General features: G+C 45.1%; 1 protein-coding gene across 1 annotated transcript in view; it reads right to left on the bottom strand.

Moving 5' to 3' along the window:
- The window catches only part of LOC124711493 (cytochrome P450 4C1-like), a 187,127-nt gene that overhangs the window by 88,816 nt on the left and 78,588 nt on the right, over positions 1-19,723 (bottom strand). The window contains exon 4 of the mRNA XM_047241603.1: positions 10,190-10,395. Coding sequence (XP_047097559.1) covers positions 10,190-10,395 — 206 coding nt within the window. The remainder of the gene's footprint in view (positions 1-10,189; positions 10,396-19,723) is intronic.

Here is a 19,723-nt window from a genome sequence, read left to right as displayed (position 1 = left end):
ATGGCAATTCTCAGCTGCAGTCTGCAGGGGCAGTGAAGACGCTCCTGCAGTCTTTTCGATGGGAAGTGTTCGATCACCCACAACACAGCCCTAACTGGCTCATCCTGAGTAGCATCTCTGTTCACATGAAACGCTGAATATGAAGACAACACTTGGGCGCAGGCTACGCGATGTAGACCAGCGTAGAGAATTATCGGAGAGCACAGGCGGCTGCCTTCTATGACGATGGTGTTGTAAATCTGGTATAACGCTCCGACAAATGCAAATAAAATGTTTCTGATTTTCACTGTGGTTTCCATTTAGCGACCGATCGGAACTTACTTTCTGGACAACCCTCGTCTTAAAGATAGTGAAGACAAATGACACGGACAGATTTTAAGTATAGAGAGCTGAGATTGGTAGTTTATGTTAGGCATACACTGTGGCAGCCAGTCAAGGAATACTTTACAGAATTGGTATAAAAACTTTATTTCTAAGGCCCAGTCACATCTTTACAAGTTCTCTCCCAGAGCAACTTCGGCTGTGCCTTCGTGACACAAGTTGCCTGTCTTTCAGAACCGACGCAGTTTTGTCCAGTTGAAGCTGCTGACAAGAGACGCCTCGAGTCCTCCGCTCAAGCTGCTGGAGAATACACACCATCGGTTTTAGCCAATAGCGAGCGTGGGATACAGGTCACGTGTGTGTACGCTGGAGGATTCTGCACTGCAGAACACAGCCGCTTCGTTCTCTTGTGATCCAGACCTCGACAAGCACAGACGTCTTTCTTGGGAGACAGAGCCTCTGGCTATGCGTTCCACGACCCGCCACCAACATCAGTTAACATGAAACGGCTCCCCATCCACTGCCCACTCATTTACACTACTGGCCATTAAAATAGCTACACCACGAAAATGACGTGCTACAGACGCGAAATTTAACCGCCAGGGAAAAGATACTGTGATATGCAAATGACTAGCTCTTCAGAGCATTCACACAAGGTTGGCGTCGGTGGCGACACCTACAACGTGCTGAGGAAAGTTTCCAACCGATTTCTCATACACAAACAGCAGTTGACCGACCTTTCCTGGTGAAACGTTGTTGTGATGCCTTGTGGAAGGAGGAGAAATGCGTACCATCACGTTTCCGCCGTTGATAAAGCTCGGATTGTAGCCTATCGCGATTGAGGTTTATCGTATCGCGACATTGCTGCTTGCGTTGGTCGAGATCCAATGACTGTTAGCAGAATATGGAATCGTTGGGTTCAGGAGGGTAATACGGAACACTGTGCTGGATCCCAATGGCCTCATATCACTAGCAGTCGAGATGACAGGCATCTTATCCACATGGCTGTAACGGATCGTGCAGCCACGTCTCGATCCCTGAGTCAACAGATGGGGACGTTTGCAAGACAACAACCATCTGCACGAACAGTTCGACGACGTTTGCAGCAGCACGGACTATCAGCTCGGAGACCTGGCTGCGGTTACCCTTGACGCTGCGTCACAGACAGGAGTGCCTGCGATGGTATACTCGAAGACGAACCAGGGTGCACGAATGGCAAAACGTCATTTTTTTGGATGAATCCAGGTTCTGTTTACAGCATCGTGATGGTCGCATCCGTGTTTGGCGACATCGCGATGAACGGACATTGGAAGCGTGTATTCGTCATCTCCATACTGGCGTATCACCCGGCGTGATGGTATGGAGTGCCATTGGTTACACGTCTCGGTCACCTCTCGTTCGCGTTGACGGTTCTTTGAACACTGGACGTTACATTTCAGATGTGTTACCACCCGTGGCTCTACCCTTCATTCGATCCCGGCGAAACCCTACATTCCAGCAGGCTAATGCACGACCGCGTGTTGCAGGTCGTGTACGGGCCTTTCTGGATACAGAAAATGTTCGACTGCTGCCCTCGCCAGCACATTCTCCAGATCTATCACCAACTGAAAACGTCTGGTCAGTGGTGACCGAGCAACTGGCTCGTACAATACGCCAGTCACTACTCTTGATGAACTGTGGTATCGTGTTGAAGCTGCATGGGCAGCTGTACCTGTACACGCCATCCAAGCTCTGTTTGCCTCAATGGACAGGCGTATCACGGCCGTTATGACGGCCAGAGGTGGTTGTTCTGGGTACTGATTTCCCAGGATCTATGCACCCAAACTGCGTGAAAATGGAATCACATGTGAGTTCTAGTATAATATATTTGTCCAATGAATACCCGTTTATCATCTGCATTTCTTCTTGGTGTAGCAATTTTAATGGCCAGTAGTGTAGTTGTTCGACTTCCTAGACTGGTCTAAACTTGGTAACTTCCGACCCTAGGCGCGCCCCTTGTATACCGTACACTGAAATATATTCTCTCTCTTTCACTTAATTTTCTATTCTGTCACTTAACGGCAGACCTCGATACCCACTCACGAGTCCTGACCGCTCGACCTCCTCTACATTTTCGCATGTAAGAACCTTCTTCCCCCTTCCCTGCCCACGTACACAGGACTGTCGTTGAAACTAGGTTAGAACCCCCTTCTTTCTCCCTCCCACACCCCATGTCTCCCCCCTGAGGCGAAACAAGCCGAAGGGAGTGCCCAGTGCCCCCTCCCCATGTTCACCCCGTAAGTCAATTACTGAAACGTGTGCTTTAAATCAATTAATATCCACTTCCCATAGGAAGGTTAAAACGCGAGCGGCTCTCGTCGTGTCGCCAGCTAAGCTCTGGGGCAATGATTCGTCAAGACGAAAGTCATGTCGAGACGAAGGTCGAGGGAGTCTGGACAAGCTTCAGGGCTGCAGCGGACTGTGAAGGTTGCTCCCCAGATGGGGGGGCGGAGGGTTGCCCAGCCGCAGGGTGTAGCTGTGAGCTGTGGGGTGAGAAAGACCAGCAAGGACGCGACATACGAAGGACCACAGCTTCTCTTCCGTCACGTCCTCCACTTCCTGCTCGAGGCTTTCAACCTTCGGAGTTTGTTAGGTCCGATAGTGCTCAACCATTTTTCTCTCAATTTTTCTAAGATACTCCTGCAGACGTCACAAGAGAGACGTCGTGATAATGGACAAGTTTACAGCTAACAATTACAAGAGAGATCTTTCCGAGAAGAATCAGCAACATGTTGACTCATCTGTCAGACCTCTGACAAAGTGAAAGCGTTGGGCAAAAGTCAGAGACCTGCAGTTCTTCCAACGCGCCACTCCTAAACGGAACAGCAGAGGGCGGCTGCTGGCTGTGGCTGTGGAAGTATCCTCCGCCACACACCGTGTCGTAATGTGGAGTGCATTGCGGAATACAGATGTGGGAGTACGGACTAACGTCTTGTGCGGGCAGTTACAAGGAATGGGTTGGTCTCAAGATAACTAGATCTCCAACGCGTAACACAGTTTGTTTTTAGTGCCAGTGTGTGTGGTAGCCGTTGTCAACACACTGTACTCTCAAACGACAACTTGGTCGAGCAGCTGTTGGCGTCCAAGGTGACGGAGGACGCAGACGTTACGTAAACACGAGGTCGCCAGCTTTCCTTCGTTTCTGATCTGACGGCGCTGACAAAAACAAGCAGTTAGTCTAGCCTTAGGTTGGCCATCTAGGTTTCTCGGCAATCAAACCGGTTAATGAGATGTGGCGCCCGTTGCTGGTGGCGGCAGTGGAAATCCTGTTTCGTGGAAAACGACTGACAGCCTCGAGTACTTTAATCAGCTCTTCCACTTAAAAAGGAAAACGGAAGACGAGTGAGACCACGAAACACCACAGATGTACGACAGCCTGCGAAAGGCGGTCGCTAGCGGACACGTAGTTTCTGTATCCGAAGGTTTCCGGAAAGCGTCCCACGCTGTACCGCAGTGTGCCCTCTTAGCACGGTGTCCTGGACATCCTCCTCTGGCATTACTTTTCCTCAACAGTAGTTGTCGATACCAGTATTATTTTTCGAACTTTGGACAGATCAGTATCACCTCAGATGCTTTTCTTAAAACTTTCACACAATTTTATACACAGTACGTTATATTTCAAGCTAAAATACATGAAAAGGAATTACTTTATTTTCGATGTCATAATCGATAAGTACTAGTTCTGTACAGTTAAAATTACTTTTCTCTTAGAAACATTTGAATTACGAACTACTGGCACACTTAAAATTTCTGTTATTAATTACGCAATACTGTACTGGTTGCTACGTTTATTTCTGGATTCATTTATGAAAGAATAGTCTAAAATAATAATGTAACAGAAACTAATAGAAAGTCATTTGTCAAGAAACATTGGCCGGCCGCTACAGCCGAGCGGTTCTAGGCGCTTCAGTCTGGATCCGCGACACCACTACGGTCGCAGGTTCGACTCCTGCCTCGGTCATGAATGTGTGTGATGTCCTTAGGTTAGGCCGGTATTACACTATCAAATTTCTTTGTCAAATATCTTTGTCCAAAATCTTTGTCCAAGATATTTGATGGTGTAATAGGAACTTTGTCAAATGTCGTCCAATATTTGATCAAATCTAGGGCCTCGCTGTAGATTTGATCAAAGAAATCGCTTGTCTTCTGTTCACTGCAATGTGACATGTTACCACATGGAGCGCTAGCATCGCTGCAGCGTTCTGTCGTCTGTAGTGTTTTTATAAACATTGCCGGTAAATACAATTGGTGTGTGCCGACAACTACAAAATTAATAGAGATGTATGAAGCTGATGAGGCGCTTTACAACGTGAGGCACCCTGAGTACAAAAATAAAATAAGAAGATTGGAGACGAGACCTGACCTGACCTGACCTGACCTGACCTAACCTAACCTAACTTAACATAAAATAACCCTCTCCTGTAGCAAGGAATCGGAGTGTTACAGTGAGCCTGTCTTCTGAAGATTTAGCAGTTCTTAAGTGAATATTGTGCTTTGTGATATGAGGATACACCTCACAGAGCCACATACAGAAATGAATGCTCATCCATTCTTAAGTAATTGATGTACCACTTGGCGTCTTCCACTGTAAGCTCACGTAAGAAGTTTTGTTGAATGCTTTTATCGTGTTGTCGTAAAACCCACGGCTTCACCCAGATTAGATTAGTTTTTCGTTCCATAGATCCGTGCTGAGGAGATCCTCGTGGATGTGGAACATGTCAATTTTTTTAAGCTGAAATAACAATACTAATAGTATGAATAAATACAATACATCATTTGTTTCTATTAAAAATTTCGTCAGTGGAGTAGGAGTTGGCCACTAGTAAGTCTTTCAGGCTCCTTTTAAACTGATCTTTATTTGTAACTAAATTTTTTATGTTTGTTGGCAAATTATTGAAGATGAGTGTTCTTGAGTAGTGTACCTCTTTTTGAACTAAAGTAAGGGCTTTTAAGTCCTTGTGTAGATCATTTTTGTTCCTGGTATTGTATGTGTGAACTGAGTTGTTTGTTGGAAAAAGAGATATATTGTTTAGGACAAATTTCATTAAGGAGTAAATATACTGAGAGGCAGTAGTTAGTATACCCAGTTCTTTGAAGAGGTTTCTATAGGACGTCCGTGAATTTACTGCACAAATAATACGTATTACACGCTTTTGGACTCTGAAAACTTTTGTTTGACTTGAAGATTTCCCCCAAAATATTATACCATATGACATTATGGAATGAAATTATGCAAGCTTTTTCATTTTTATGTTGCCTATGTCTGCTAACGCATTGCAAACAGATTTGTTAAGGCGTTTCTGCAGTTCTGGGATGTGCTCCTCCCAACTGAATTTATTATCAAGTTGTAATCCCAGGACTTTTAAGACTGTCAACCTCGTATGTATGGTTCCATTTTTCCCCCACTTCTTTTCCGCAATTGGGGTACGTACAACTGCTGCGGTTAATAACAAGTTGTTGTCAGCCATCTTGAACTTTGACGAAAAATTTGATGACAGTGTAATACCCCTTCTAGCGCTACGTTAAGATCTTTGTCAAATATATTTGACGGAATATTTGATCACATCTTTGATCAAATCTTTGACAAAGAAATTTGATAGTGTAATACCGGCCTTAGTTAGGTTTAAGTAGTTCTAAGTTCTAGGGGACTGATGACCTTAGAAGTTAAGTCCCATAATGCTCAGAGCCAGTTGAACCATTTGAACTAGATTTTATGCCCAAGATGCAGTAGATGAATGGGGTACATCGCATATATCTTCGTCCATCTAGAGCAATATGTCGAAACAGCGTGGACATGTTTCATCACACATGAGACGGAAGTCCTCTGATGACTGAGAGGTTTGCTGTTAATGTTCGCAAGTAGACAGTGCTCTAAGTCGCACACAGAACACGCAGTTATAACTGATGCATCCTGACAGAACAACGGAAAAAAGTTATCAAATGACCTGCAGCAACATCTCCCTCACTCTCTCTAGTATGTATAATCAGTCTACCATTAAATCCTACCTCATTAAAACTTCATCTCAAACTATCACGCCATCCACCCTCGGCAATCCTTTAACACAGATGCAAGTAAGTTTAAAGGCAGACGGTTCTCTGTTTTCCTTAAAAGTGTCAAATACAGTAGTCAACTGGCATGTATCACTATACCTCAATAGACATACAATAGAATGTTGCCTCGATGAAAAAACAGACTGTTTCCTGTTTCCACATCAACGTTTTCTCGTATTTCTCTTGCTGTCACATCGCCGTTCCCATGTCTAAGAATTGTTCGACACCAAGCAGAAGATATAGAAGTACACGCTCAATTTCCCTGCACTTCAGGGTATTTACCCTCCTTTTCCGCAATTTTTCGTAATTTTATCGATTTTATGTCACTTCTATCCATGCGATCATGACATCATTTCTCGTTGTGTATGTAAATGCACTATTTTTCTGGTTGAACAGCATAGTACAGCACTGAACTCGAATGCATCCAGCCCCTCCACCCACATACCCCACAGCTGCAGTGCGCTTGCTCTGTTTACTGTATGTGTGCGTCTGTGCATGTGATGTGGATGGCTCCCATGGCCCGGTCCTCCCATTGGTGGATCCAACTTCGAACATACAATACATCTCCGGATGTAATGTGTGGTTGTTGCACCTTCCAGCTCTATCCCAGATGTGACGTGTTGTGGATCTGCTTCTGAACATCGCTCTGGATATAATGCACAACAGATGCACCTTCAAACCCTATCCCGGATGTGGTATTTTGAGATCTGCATCCCAACATCACTCTGGATATTATGCGTGGCAGATCGACCTGGACGAAGCATATTGTGGATCCGCATTCCAACATCGCTCCGCACGTAGCGCGTGGCGGATCCACACTCAAACAATTACTTGAGTCTATTCTGGGTTATGGGAGCCATGCCTGACACATGGAGAGACAGAGACATACAGAAATCAGAGCAAGTGCACTGCAACTGTGGAATCTGTGGTCTATCTGAAATATGTATCATACAATGATACATTTTTTTAAAGTACATTTAGTGGTATATGTTATATGTGAACAGTGTTTGCAAAATGTGTTGCAAATAGGTGTAGCAGTAAAGATGCAATCGATTAAAAGGGTATGTCTGATACAGAACTTTAATTACATAAACAGGAAAAAGTAGAGAGTGATAAACTTTTTTCCTTTCATAGTTTTTTTTGGGGGAGGGGGGGGGGGGACTTGAGCAAGAAAAAGTTTCGCAAAAGTTTGAAATTATGTGTAAAGTATGTTGCAAGTCAACAAAAGCTCTCATTCTCAAACATTGGATCAATATAGACTGACTATTTACGTGCCGTGAGCTGCGCTTCTTTTTCACCCCCCCCCCCCCCCACACACATACACACATACATTTTTGAGTGTTAGGTGGGACTTAAACCCACAGTGGTTCTATGCAGGCAGCAAGTGACACGTGTATCAAGTTTCGTTGAAGTCGATCAGGAGGTTTAGGAGCACATGTGCAACAAACATACATACATACACACACAAATACATCTGCGTTTATAACATGTATGGATTTCGTGGCTTTCATTGCATTGGTGTGGGGAGACTAATTTACTTTGCTGTCTCGTTATCTTGTTCGACTATGCTTTATATCTTGTAACGAAACAAGACGAATGTAGTTGAGCTGTGTATGGACTCGTGCTACACCTTGTGTTTAGTTTGCGTTGGTTTTCCTTTTCTTCCCCTGACATGTTTGTTTGATATGTTCTCTGTCATTAAGTAGCTGCTTGGTTGTCTTTTCCCTCTGCTAGCGATATCTGCGTTTTTGCTCCCGGGAAACTGCTATGGAGGAAGTGAGGTCTTTGCCCGGTGGTAACCTCGTGTGGTGGCGCGGAAGGAGGGGTGTTGCGTGAAGGAGCGTGGTGGACACGGCAGGGCAGTGTGGCTCTCCAGCGCGAAGCAGGCGTGGTCGGTTGTACCGAGTCGCCACGTGATGTGTGTCGGTTGTGTGTAACGAGCGGGTCGAGTTGACGGAAGAGCTCCCCGCGTGTTGGTTGTATACAGAATCGCCCCACGAGTAGTTGCTGTTCGTTTCGCCTTGGTGGGACGTTAACAAGCTTCTTTAAATCCTCCGTTTCAACACTGGAGTTTAAAAGGAGACACCTAACATGAAGGAGCGGTCACTACCCGTCAACGTTGCAGACAAAACGTGAACTCCGGTGACAGAGCGTGTTGTCGCGTGACCGTGGCGGGTTGGGTACGCCGGCGACGCGTGCGCGGTCGGATGTGTGGATCCTGGCCACCGGAGGTCGTGTACTGCTTGTTCGAGCATAATTGCAACTTAAGTTCGTGGAAGGTTTAATCATTAAGTAATAAGTTTGTGTAACCAGTGTCTCTTCTGCCTTGTGGCCTCCGGCGATCGGGTTTCCTGTCCCCGGCAGCGGTGTAATTGAAGACAGCGATCTTTCCTCCTCTCGTTACTGTCCGATGGGAGGTGTAGTTTCGGCAGTTTAATTGTTTCGCTATTCTGTCGTGTGTTATGAGTAAATTCATGCTTCTTGTTGGTTGATCATGTGGTCGCTCATTCAGGACTGTGTGGTAATGTTTCCTTGCACGGGGTTAGCTCTAATTCTGTCAGCAAGTTAAGCCATCTTAGTACAAGTTTTCGCTGGCTAAATGTCGGTGCAGTGACCAGCCTGAGAGTGGCAATTGTGTTTACGGGCGTATTTGAATTGGTCAGTATTCTGCCTAGCCTGAGCAGCCCTGAGTGGGTGATTTGTGGCCGCCTTACACGGATCCGTCATATCTGTTATGTTCTAATGATATTCCAGGACACTTTTGTTTCAAAAAATTTTAAATTCCTCCAAGTTTGTAAAATCCTTTTATTGCCATTAATCGTGTGTTTGCTGAGACTTGTTTAATCTTTATAATGACGGTGTTGGTAGCTTCACTACCTCACCGTACTTTATTAACAAAGTTCTGTATTTACTTTAGTAACCTGTTTACTAATGTTCCTTAAATTTTTTTTAAATTCTTGTATTGCTATAAGTTACTTTGATTGGCACTTCCTGGCAGATTAAAACTGTGTGCCGGACCGAGACTCGAACTCGGGACCTTTGCCTTTCGCGGGCAAGTGCTCTACCAACTGAGCTACCCAAGCACGACTCACGCCCCGTCCTCACAGCTTTACTTCTGCCAGTACCTCGTCTCCTGCCTTCCAAACTTTACAGAAGCTCTCCTGCGAACCTTGCAGAACTACCACTCCTGAAAGAAAGGATACTGCGGAGACATGGCTTAGCCACAGCTGTGAGGATGGGGCGTAAGTCGTGCGTGGGTAGAGCACTTTCCCGCGAAAGGCAAAGGTCCCGAGTTCGAGTCTCGGTCCGGCACACAGTTTTAATCTGCCAGGAAGTTTCATATCGGCGCACACTCCGCTGCAGAGTAAAAATCTCATTCTGGAATACTTTGATTGGCGTGTTTTGAAAGGTAGTTTATTGCCGTACTGCTAGCTTTTGTGGTTTTTTTTTTAATTTTTACATTGTTGTATTGCTATAAATTACTTGATTGCCCTTAGCGGCGTGTTTAAAAGGCTGTTTATTGCCGTACTGCTAGTTTCTGTAAGATACAAATAAAACATTTCTGAAAATCTCAACTCGACAGTAAACTACTAGAAATGTGGCCCCGTTTCCCAACTTGTGGTGTGGCTTGTAGTAACCGTAACCACTGTGTGTGTCAGTACTTTTTGTGTCGTTGTGTGCAGGAAATGTATCTGGTGTAATGGGTCGTGCTCGGGACCAAATAAAAGCAAACAAGATTAGAAAAGTGAAAGAGTGCGAGTCCGCTAGGGCCCCCCACCTGTCCGGGTCGTCGCCGCTGTCGGCTGCGCGCTCCCAGCTGAGCGCGATGTGGCGCTCCTGGCCGCGCGTCGAGCTGTGCGCCGCGGTGTCGACGGCCGCGTCGATGTAGCCTCGCAGCTGGCGCACCAGCCGCGCGCCGGCCTGGCCGCCGCCCGCCAGAGACAGCAGCGGCAGCGGCGACAGCAGCGCTGGCTGGCGCCCGGCCTGCGAAACACGGGCGGGCCGTCAGCAGCGCCTCCAACCGGGCGCGGGTAGCAATGGACATCACAGTCCTAAGATCACAGAACATGCACGCACATGCCATGTGTCCTGTGGCTGAGAATGACCTCTCCATTGTCATAAGATACCAGATTAATCACCATTCAGATATTCGGGAAGGGCTTCCGAGGGGACATGACCGAGGGAAGAGATTGAATAACTTGAACAACGAACGAAAAAGTAAAATTGTATCTCTCGCAGCATGTAATGTCTGAAGTCTGAACGTGGTAGTGCGACAGTCTGACAACATCGGCTGAACAAGGGCCTTTTTTCTTTACCTACTGCAAAGTACAAGGGTCTGTGGGGTGCATACTGTAAGACCTTCGGTACACACACCATCAGATTATTTGACTTGTCGCTCTAGCGAAGTAGGCGAGTGTCAGCAATATGTCTCGTGGTCTTATTGTGGCGTGTTTATCTTCTGCCGTTAGGTCAGACGATAGAAACGCCACTTGCACGCTTAGAGTAGCAGATTGACGGTGACCGACTTTAAACAGAACTTTGATTAATTTCCACATACATTTATTAAAATAATAACCAGCATAAAAATTACTTAACTTGGTCCTGGATGCTGTTTACAATTGACAATCTGAAGTTCCTTTGGTCTTCGTACATTAATCTTATTCTCACATATCTCTGATACTTGACAAAGTGTCTATACATTTCTCTTCATGGTTATGTACAGGAATATGGTAATCTTATTAGGCGCAGACTGAAACTTGACTATAGACTGGTACAGACAAATGCAGAATAAAGCAGACTAATACAGACTGACTAATCGGAGGTCTGTACACTCATTATAATACCTCGCGCGTTCAGGTATCACTGCGCGAGTGTGATCCGCGAGGAGAAAAGGTTCTACGTTAGCACCAATCTCATTGGCTGCGTTACATATTAATACGGGGATCGGCGGAAGCAGAATTTGGTCCGTCTCTAAGGCAGCGCCATCTCGTAGTGTGGAGACAGACGAGCGCTGCGCCTGCGCTGTTGTGCTTAGCGGGGCGCGCTCTAGTGGGAAAGTTGTGTACGCGCTGACTATGTGGAACTATGTACACAACAGGGTCACTCCAAAAGAAATGCACCCAATTTTTGTAAAAATACAGTTTTCATTCTGCATGTGTGAAAGTTTTACAGTGTGTAGATACATCCCTCCTTGTGTTCAAACTTAGTTCAACCTGTTGCCATGAGTGACGCCACACAGCATGTCTTCAAGATGGCTGCTACACTTGACGTTCGTCAGAAGCAATGTGCTGCCATAGAATTCCTGTGCTGTGAAAATGTGACAGTGGGAAACATCCACAAGAGGTTGAGAACGGTGTATGGAGATGCTGCTGTCGATCGCAGTGGGCAAGCAGGTTTCGTGATGACAGGAGGCACGGCAATATTGAGGATTGTCCTCGCAGCGGCAGGCCTCGTACTGCACACACTCCAGACAATGTGCAGAGAGTTAACCAATTGGCGACTGCTGACAGACGCATCACAGTGAACGAATTGTCATGCTACATTGGGGTAGGGGAAGGAACTGTTTGCGGAATACTGAAAGTGTTCATGTTGGCGTTAAAAAAGGTTTGCTGCGCGGGATTAGCTGAGCGGTCTAGGGCGCTGCAGTCATGGACTGTGTGGCTGGTCCCGGCGGAGGTTCGAGTCCTCCCTCGGGCATGGGTGTGTGTGTTTGTCCTTAGGATAATTTAGGTTAAGTAGTGTGTAAGCTTAGGGACTGATGACCTTAGCAATTAAGTCCCATAACATTTAAAAAAAAGAAAAGGTTTGTGCCAGGTAGGTTCCCAGGATGTTGACAGTGGCTCACAAAGAAACAAGAAAAACGGTATGCAGCGAACTAATGGAAAAGTACGAGAATGGTGGAGATGAATTTCTTGGAAGAATTGTGACAGGTGATGAAACACGTCTCCATCATTTTTCACCAGACATGAAGAGGCAATCAATGGAGTGGCATCGTGCAAATTCACCCAAGAAAAAAAATTCAAAACAACACCTTCTGGAAAAGTTATGGCTACGGTGTTTTTCTATTCCGAAGGACTCTTCCTTGTGGTCATCATACCAGGTGGAAGCACCATAAATTCTGATGCATATGTGATGACACTGAAGAAACTTCAAGCTCGACTGAGTGGTGTTCGACCACATCGGAAAAAGCAGGATGTTTTGCTGTTGCACGACAATGCACGGCTACATGTCAGCCAAAAAAAACGTGGAAGCGATCACAAAACTCGGATGGACAACAGTGAAACACCCGTCTTAGAGTCCTGACCTGGCTGCATGTGAGTATCATCTCTTTGGGAAACTAAAAGACTCTCTTCGTGGAACAAGGTTTGAAGATGGTGTGACTCCCTTGTACACGCTGCCAAACAGTGACTCTAACAGGTTGGTCCAGAATTTTCCCGTTCGGGTATACAGGCGCTGGTTCCAAGATGGCGTCAGGCAGTTGAGAGTGATGGAAATTAGGTGGAGAAACGATAATATTGTTGCTAAACGATGTATGTACACACTGTAAAACTTTCAAACATGTAGAATAAAATATGGATTTTAAAAAATAGTGTGCATTTCTTTTGAAGTGACCCTCATGTAAATCTCGGGCGATGTGGAAAAATGTGTACTGAGCGATGGAATTAAAGCTAGATGTGGGGGATAATCTTAATATACTAATTTGATTGAAAGTAATTATGGTAGATTTACGAGGCACCATGCAGTAATTCGACTCAATGGGGACGCAGTACATGGCCGTAAGTGTGTGCACTGTGATGGACATCACAGTTGTCTTACGAGAGGAGAACATCTGGAGGCCATCACTGTTTAAAGAAGATTTGATTTACTTTATGTACAAGTCAGTCGCTGTATTGCAATCGCACGAGACTGGCTTCATGCTTTTGGTAGTGCCAGGTCAGACATTCAAAAGAAATTGTTATCAACAGTGAAACAATCATTTAAAAGTTAGCCAGGGTTTACAAGTCGCAGTGCTTGCATTACTTACTTTCAGACTGTACACTGCAGGGTGTTATTCTAGTGACTCTTCATTTACCTTTATGTTTTGAGAAAGTATGGGCAACTAGGTTAACTTTTAGTGCAAATGGTTCAAATGGCTCTGAGCACTACGGGACTTAACATCTGAGGTCATCAGTCCCCTAGAACTTAGAACTACTTAAACCTAACTAACCTAAGGACATCACGCACATCCATGCCCGAGGCAGGATTCGAACCTGCGACCGTAGCGGTCGCGCGGTTCCAGACTGAAGCGCCTAGAACCGCTCGGCCACACTGGCCGGCTAACTTTTAGTTTCTTACATGCAGTGCAACATATTCGTTAACTTGAAGAATACTATGCGAAATAATAATGACGCAGGCTGGTTCAGTTCCCCTTCCGATGTCATTTTATGCAACCCCACGTGCCACAACAGTGTTGCTGGTAAGTCCGCTCTGGAGATGTGAAGCACATTGCCAAAATGTCGCAGGAAGAGATGTGTGTTTTAGGCCACGTATAACCTGTGCGAACAATTACCTATTCGCATTATTGGGAATTTCATGTATTAGGACCCTGTTTGGTGGACGTTTCACCTGAGCCAGAACTACTGTACGTTGTCAAACAAGCGGTCGGGAAAGGTGGACTGGAACATTCAGCAGTTCAGCGCTATCTCCAGGCCCATTAAGTAAAAGAAACGTTTAAGTGGGGAAGCTAGAAAGTCAGCAAAGAGAATTTCAGTGGCTGAAACTGGATACAGTACTGGGCAGTGAACTGAAATAAAAAGAACGCAAGGATTGCTGGTCAGACGAATATAGGATAATATCAGCAGCAAAAATTGATGTAACAGGAGTAGGATTCGTCATAACTAGGAAGGTATGATTTTTTCTTGGACTATTCAGTGATAGATTTACTCTCATACTACTCAACAGGAAATCAACGCCAATAACAACAGTTCTGTTATACATGTAGACGATTGAATCAGAAATTAAGACTTAGAGAAAGGATATTTAACGTGCAATTCAGTCGTAAAGGGAGATGAATTTCTAATAAGCCTTGGTGGATTGGAGCGCAGTAGTAGAGGAAGGAACACAAGAGTTACGGGAAAATATGGACTTGGTGATGGGAATGAGAGAGGAGAAAAACTAAAAGAGATCTACAATAAATTTGAACTTTCAGTAGCGAATACACTGTTCAAAAATCACAAGAAAGGGAAGTATACGTCGAAAAGGGCTTGAGACACGGAGACCTTCCTGATGGGTCACATCACGTTGGGGCAGTGGTTCTGAAATCAGATACTTGATTCTAAGGCGCACCCAGGAGCAGATACAGATTCACATTACAGTTTAATAATGAAGAAGAATAGGCTGAAGTTTGAGAAAAAATCGTCCGGAAGGATCATCAAGGAAAAAAATGGGATACTGAAGTTCTGAGGAATTGTGAGGTGCATAGGAAGTTCTATGACGCTGTAGACACAGCGTTAATGGATACCGCAGTTGGTAGTTCAGTTAAAGGGGAATGGACATATCTAAAAATGGAAATTCCAACTCTGTAGTAAACTCGCGAGTCAAATAGAGCTACAACAGATGTACCGCAGAAACCTTGAATAACACAAGCAATTCTTCAGTTGGTCGATGAAAGAAAGAAATACAAATATTCTCAGTGAATAACAGCAAGGTAAACCTCTAAGAAATGAAATAAATAGCAAATACAGGAAAACCAAGGCGAAAGGCTACAGGAAAAATGTGAAGAAATCGAAGAAAATGGTCGTCGGAAGACCTGATTCTTACAAAAGCCAAATCAACATTCAGTGAAATGAAACGCAAAAGCGTCACACTATCGCTGCTAGAGAAATTACACTGTAAAACGCAAGGGAGAAAGCGGATAGGTGGCAAGAGTACACCGAAATCCTCTATAAGGGGAAGGAACTGTCTAATGCAGCAACGGCAGAAAAAAATAGGAGTCCATATGAAAGACATAAGGGACACCTTATTTGGGTGAGAGTTTAACAGAGCTTTGAAAGACATACGATCATACAGAGTGTTACAAAAAGGTACGGCCAAACTTTCAGGAAACATTCCTCACACACAAAGAAAAAAAATATGTTATTGGACGTTTTATTACTTCTCTTCAGATCACATTAATCGTGGAATGGAAACAAACAGCAACAGAACGTACCAGCGTGACTTCAAACACTTTGTTACAGGAAATGTTCAAACTGTCCTCCGTTAGCGAGGATACATGCATCCACCCTCCGTCGCATGGAATCCCTGATGCGCTGATGCAGCCCTGGAGAATGGCGTATTGTATCACAGCCGTCCACAATACGAGCACGAAGAGTCTCTACATTTGGCACCGGGGTTGCGTAGACAAGAGCTTTCAAATGCCCCCATAAATGAAAGTCAAGATGGTTGAGATCAGGAGAGCGTGGAGGCCATGGAATTGGTCCGCCTCTACCAATCCATCGGTCACCGAATCCGTTGATGAGAAGCGTACGAACACTTCGACTGAAATGTTCAAAAAATGGTTCAAATGGCTCTCAGCACTATGGGACTTAACTTCTGAGGTCATCAGTCCCCTAGAACTTAGAACTACTTAAACCTAACTAACCTAAGGACAGCACACACATCCATGCCCGAGGCAGGATTCGAACCTGCGACCGTAGCGGTCGCGCGGTTCCAGACTGTAGCGCCTAGAACCGCTCGGCCACCCTGGCCGGCGACTGAAATGTGCAGGAACTCCATCGTGCATGAACCACATGTTGTGTCGTACTTGTAAAGGCACATGTTCTAGCAGCACAGGTAGAGTATTCCGTATGAAATCATGATAACGTGCTTCATTGAGTGTAGGCGGAAGAACACGGGGCCCAATGGAGACATCACCAAAAATGCCTGCCCAAACGTTCACAGAAAATCTGTGTTGATGACGTGATTGCACAATTGCGTGCGGATTCTCGTCAGCCCACACACGTTGATTGTGAAAATTTACAATTTGATCATGTTGGAAGGAAGCCTCATCCGTAAAGAGAACATTTGCACTGAAATGAGGATTGACACATTGTTGGATGAAGCATTCGCAGGAGTGTACCCGTGGAGGCCAATCAGCTGCTGATAGTGCCTGCACACGCTGCTCATGGTACGGAAACAACTGGTTCTCCCGTAGCACTCTCCATACAGTGACGTGGTCAACGTTACCTTGTACAGCAGCAACTTCTCTGACGCTGACATTTGGGTTATCGTCGACTGCACGAAGAATTGCCTCGCCCATTGCAGGTGTCCTCGTCGTTCTAGGTCTTCCCCAGTCGCGAGTCATAGGCTGGAATGTTCCGTGCTCCCTAAGACGCAGATCAATTGCTTCGAACGTCTTCCTGTCGGGACACCTTCGTTCTGGAAATCTGTCTCGATACAAACGTACCACGCCACGGCTATTGCCCCGTGCTAATCCATACATCAAATAGTCATCTGCCAACTCCGCATTATAAACATTGCACTGACTGTAAAACCACGTTCGTGATGAACACTAACCTGTTGATGCCAAGTACTGATGTGCTTGATGCTAGTATTGTAGAGCAATGAGTCGCATGTCAACAGAAGCACCGAAGTCAACATTACCTTCCTTCAATTGGGCCAACTGGCGGTGAATCGAGGAAGTACAGTACATACTGACGAAACTAAAATGAGCTGTAACATGGAAATTAAGCGTTTCCGGACACATGTCCATATAACATATTTCCTTTATTTGTGTATGAGGAATGTTTCCTGAAAGTTTGGCCGTACCTTTTTGTAACACCCTGTATAAGGCGAAAGACGTCGATAACACTCCTACGAATTTTCAAAAATCATTGAAGAATTTGCGACGAAATGACTCTTCGTTGGTTGCATGTCTAGAGATATATCATCAGGCGTTAAGCAGAATGTTATCCACACAATCCCGAATACAGCAAGGGCAGATAAAAGCGAGAACTATCGCAGAACCAGCTTACCGGCTCACGCATCCGAGGCGCCGGCGACACTAGCACACAGAAGAATGCAAAAGGGAACTGAAGATCTGTTAGACGACGATCAGGTTGGCTTTAGGAAAGGTAAAGGCACCAGAGAGGCACTCCTGAAGTTGTGCTTGGTAATGGAAGCAAGACTGAAGTAATAATAAAAAAAAAAAAAAGATACACCAAGAACGAAATTCTCGGATTAGAAAGCATGTAAAACAGGGCTGCAGTCTTTCGCCCGTCCTGTTCAATACTCAAATCTAATAACCAATTAAGGGGATAAAAGAAATATTCGGGAGAGGGATAAAAACTCTGGATGAAAAGATATCAACTATATGAGGGTCCGCCTGCTCAAGAGTAATTCCTCGGAATTTTTTATGTGGAAACTCTTAAAGCTTTTTAAATAAAGCAAACGCTATTAACATTCTACATCTTTATTCTTCATGTCTACATACACTGGTGTCCAAAAGTAAAGCAACAAACGGAAATTTTTGCTATGTTGCGTTTATTTTGTCACCAAAACAGTATACACAGGTGATAGTAAAGTAGAAACGATGTAAAGAATACAGAACGTAAACAACAGCAACGTGCATAGCTGTAGACAAAAATGTTCTTCGTTTTTTCCAAGTTAACAGATTTGCACATACATTCTGAAAACTTGTTAATGTGCTCAGTATGGGGTGCTACCATCTCTGGCAGCAATACAGGCATGACAACGACGGGGCATGCTGTGAATGGTGTAATCAATCTCATGCTACATCTACATCTACATGATTACTCTGCAATTCACATTGAAGTGCTTGGCAGAGGGTTCATCGAACCCCAATCATACTATCTCCCTACCATTCCACTCCCGAACAGCGCGCGGGAAACACGAACACCTAAACCTTTCTGTTCGAGCTCTGATTTCTCTTATTTTATTTTGATGATCATTCCTACCTATGTAGGTTGGGCTCAACAAAATATTTTCGCATTCGGAAGAGAAAATTGGTGACTGAAATTTCGTAAATAGATCTCGCCGCGACGAAAAATGTATTTGCTGTAATGACTTCCATCCCAACTCGCGTATCATATCTGCCACACTCTCTCCCCTATTACGTGATAATACAAAACAAGCTGCCCTTTTTTGCACCCTTTCGATGTCCTCCGTCAATCCCACCTGGTAAGGATCCCACATCGCGCAGCAATATTCTAACAGAGGACGAACAAGTGTAGTGTAAGCTGTCTCTTTAGTGGACTTGTTGCATCTTCTAAGTGTTCTGCCAATGAAACGCAACCTTTGGCTCGCCTTCCCCACAATATTATCTATGTGGTCTTTCCAACTGAAGTTGTTCGTAATGCTGAGGCAATAACGCCCATTCTTCCTGTGAAACCGCTCGTAAGTCTTGGAGAGTGGTTGGTGGATGTTGAAGTGATGCAGCCCGTGTCCCTATTGCATCCCAGACATGCTCTAAGGAATTCAAATCGGGAGAGCGAGCAGGCCACACCATGTGTGCAGTATCTTCCACTTCCAAGAAAACGTCAACCACCTGTATTCTATGAATTTGAGCATTATCGTCCATCAGAACGATGTCTGGGCCCACAGAACCTCGTAAAAACCGTGCATGAGGTCGCAAGATCTCGGCACAGCAGTTAAGCATTGCCTGTTCACCCGTACAATTTCTTGAAGAGGTGTTCATGCGGTTGACGTAATCCCTGCCCACACCATTAGGGATCCTCACCCATATCGGTCTCTTTCCACAGTGTTTGGGTCCAGAAATCGAGTTCCACGTCCCCTACAGATGCGAACACGTCGAGAATCGCTCTCCAGACCACATCGGGACGCATCTGTTAAAAGAATATCCGCCCACTGTTCGACTGTCCAGGCGGCATGTTGACGACTCCGCACTAGATACACTACTGGCCATTAAAATTGCTACACCAAGAAGAAATGCAGATGATAAACGGGTATTTGTAGGACAAATATATTATACTAGAACTCACATGTGCTTACATTTTCACGCAATTTGGGTGCATAGATCCTGAGAAATCTGTACCCAGAACAACCACCTCTGGCCGTAATAACGGCCTCGATACGCCTGACCATTGAGTCAAACAGAGCTTGGAGGCCTGTACAGGTACAGCTGTTCATGCAGCTTCAACACGATACCACAGTTCATCAAGAGTACTGACTGGCGTATTGTGACGAGCCACTTGCTCGGCCACCATTGACCAGACGTTTTCGATTGGTGAGAGATCTGGAGAATGTGCTGGCCAGGACAGCAGTCGAACATTTTCTGTATCCAGAAAGGCCCGTACAGAACCTGCAACATGCGGTC

This window comes from Schistocerca piceifrons, chromosome 8 (genome assembly GCF_021461385.2).
Source record: "Schistocerca piceifrons isolate TAMUIC-IGC-003096 chromosome 8, iqSchPice1.1, whole genome shotgun sequence".
NCBI lineage: Eukaryota > Metazoa > Arthropoda > Insecta > Orthoptera > Acrididae > Schistocerca > Schistocerca piceifrons.
The sequence above is the reverse complement of the archived record's forward strand: the minus strand, read 5'-3'. Positions and strand labels throughout refer to the sequence as shown.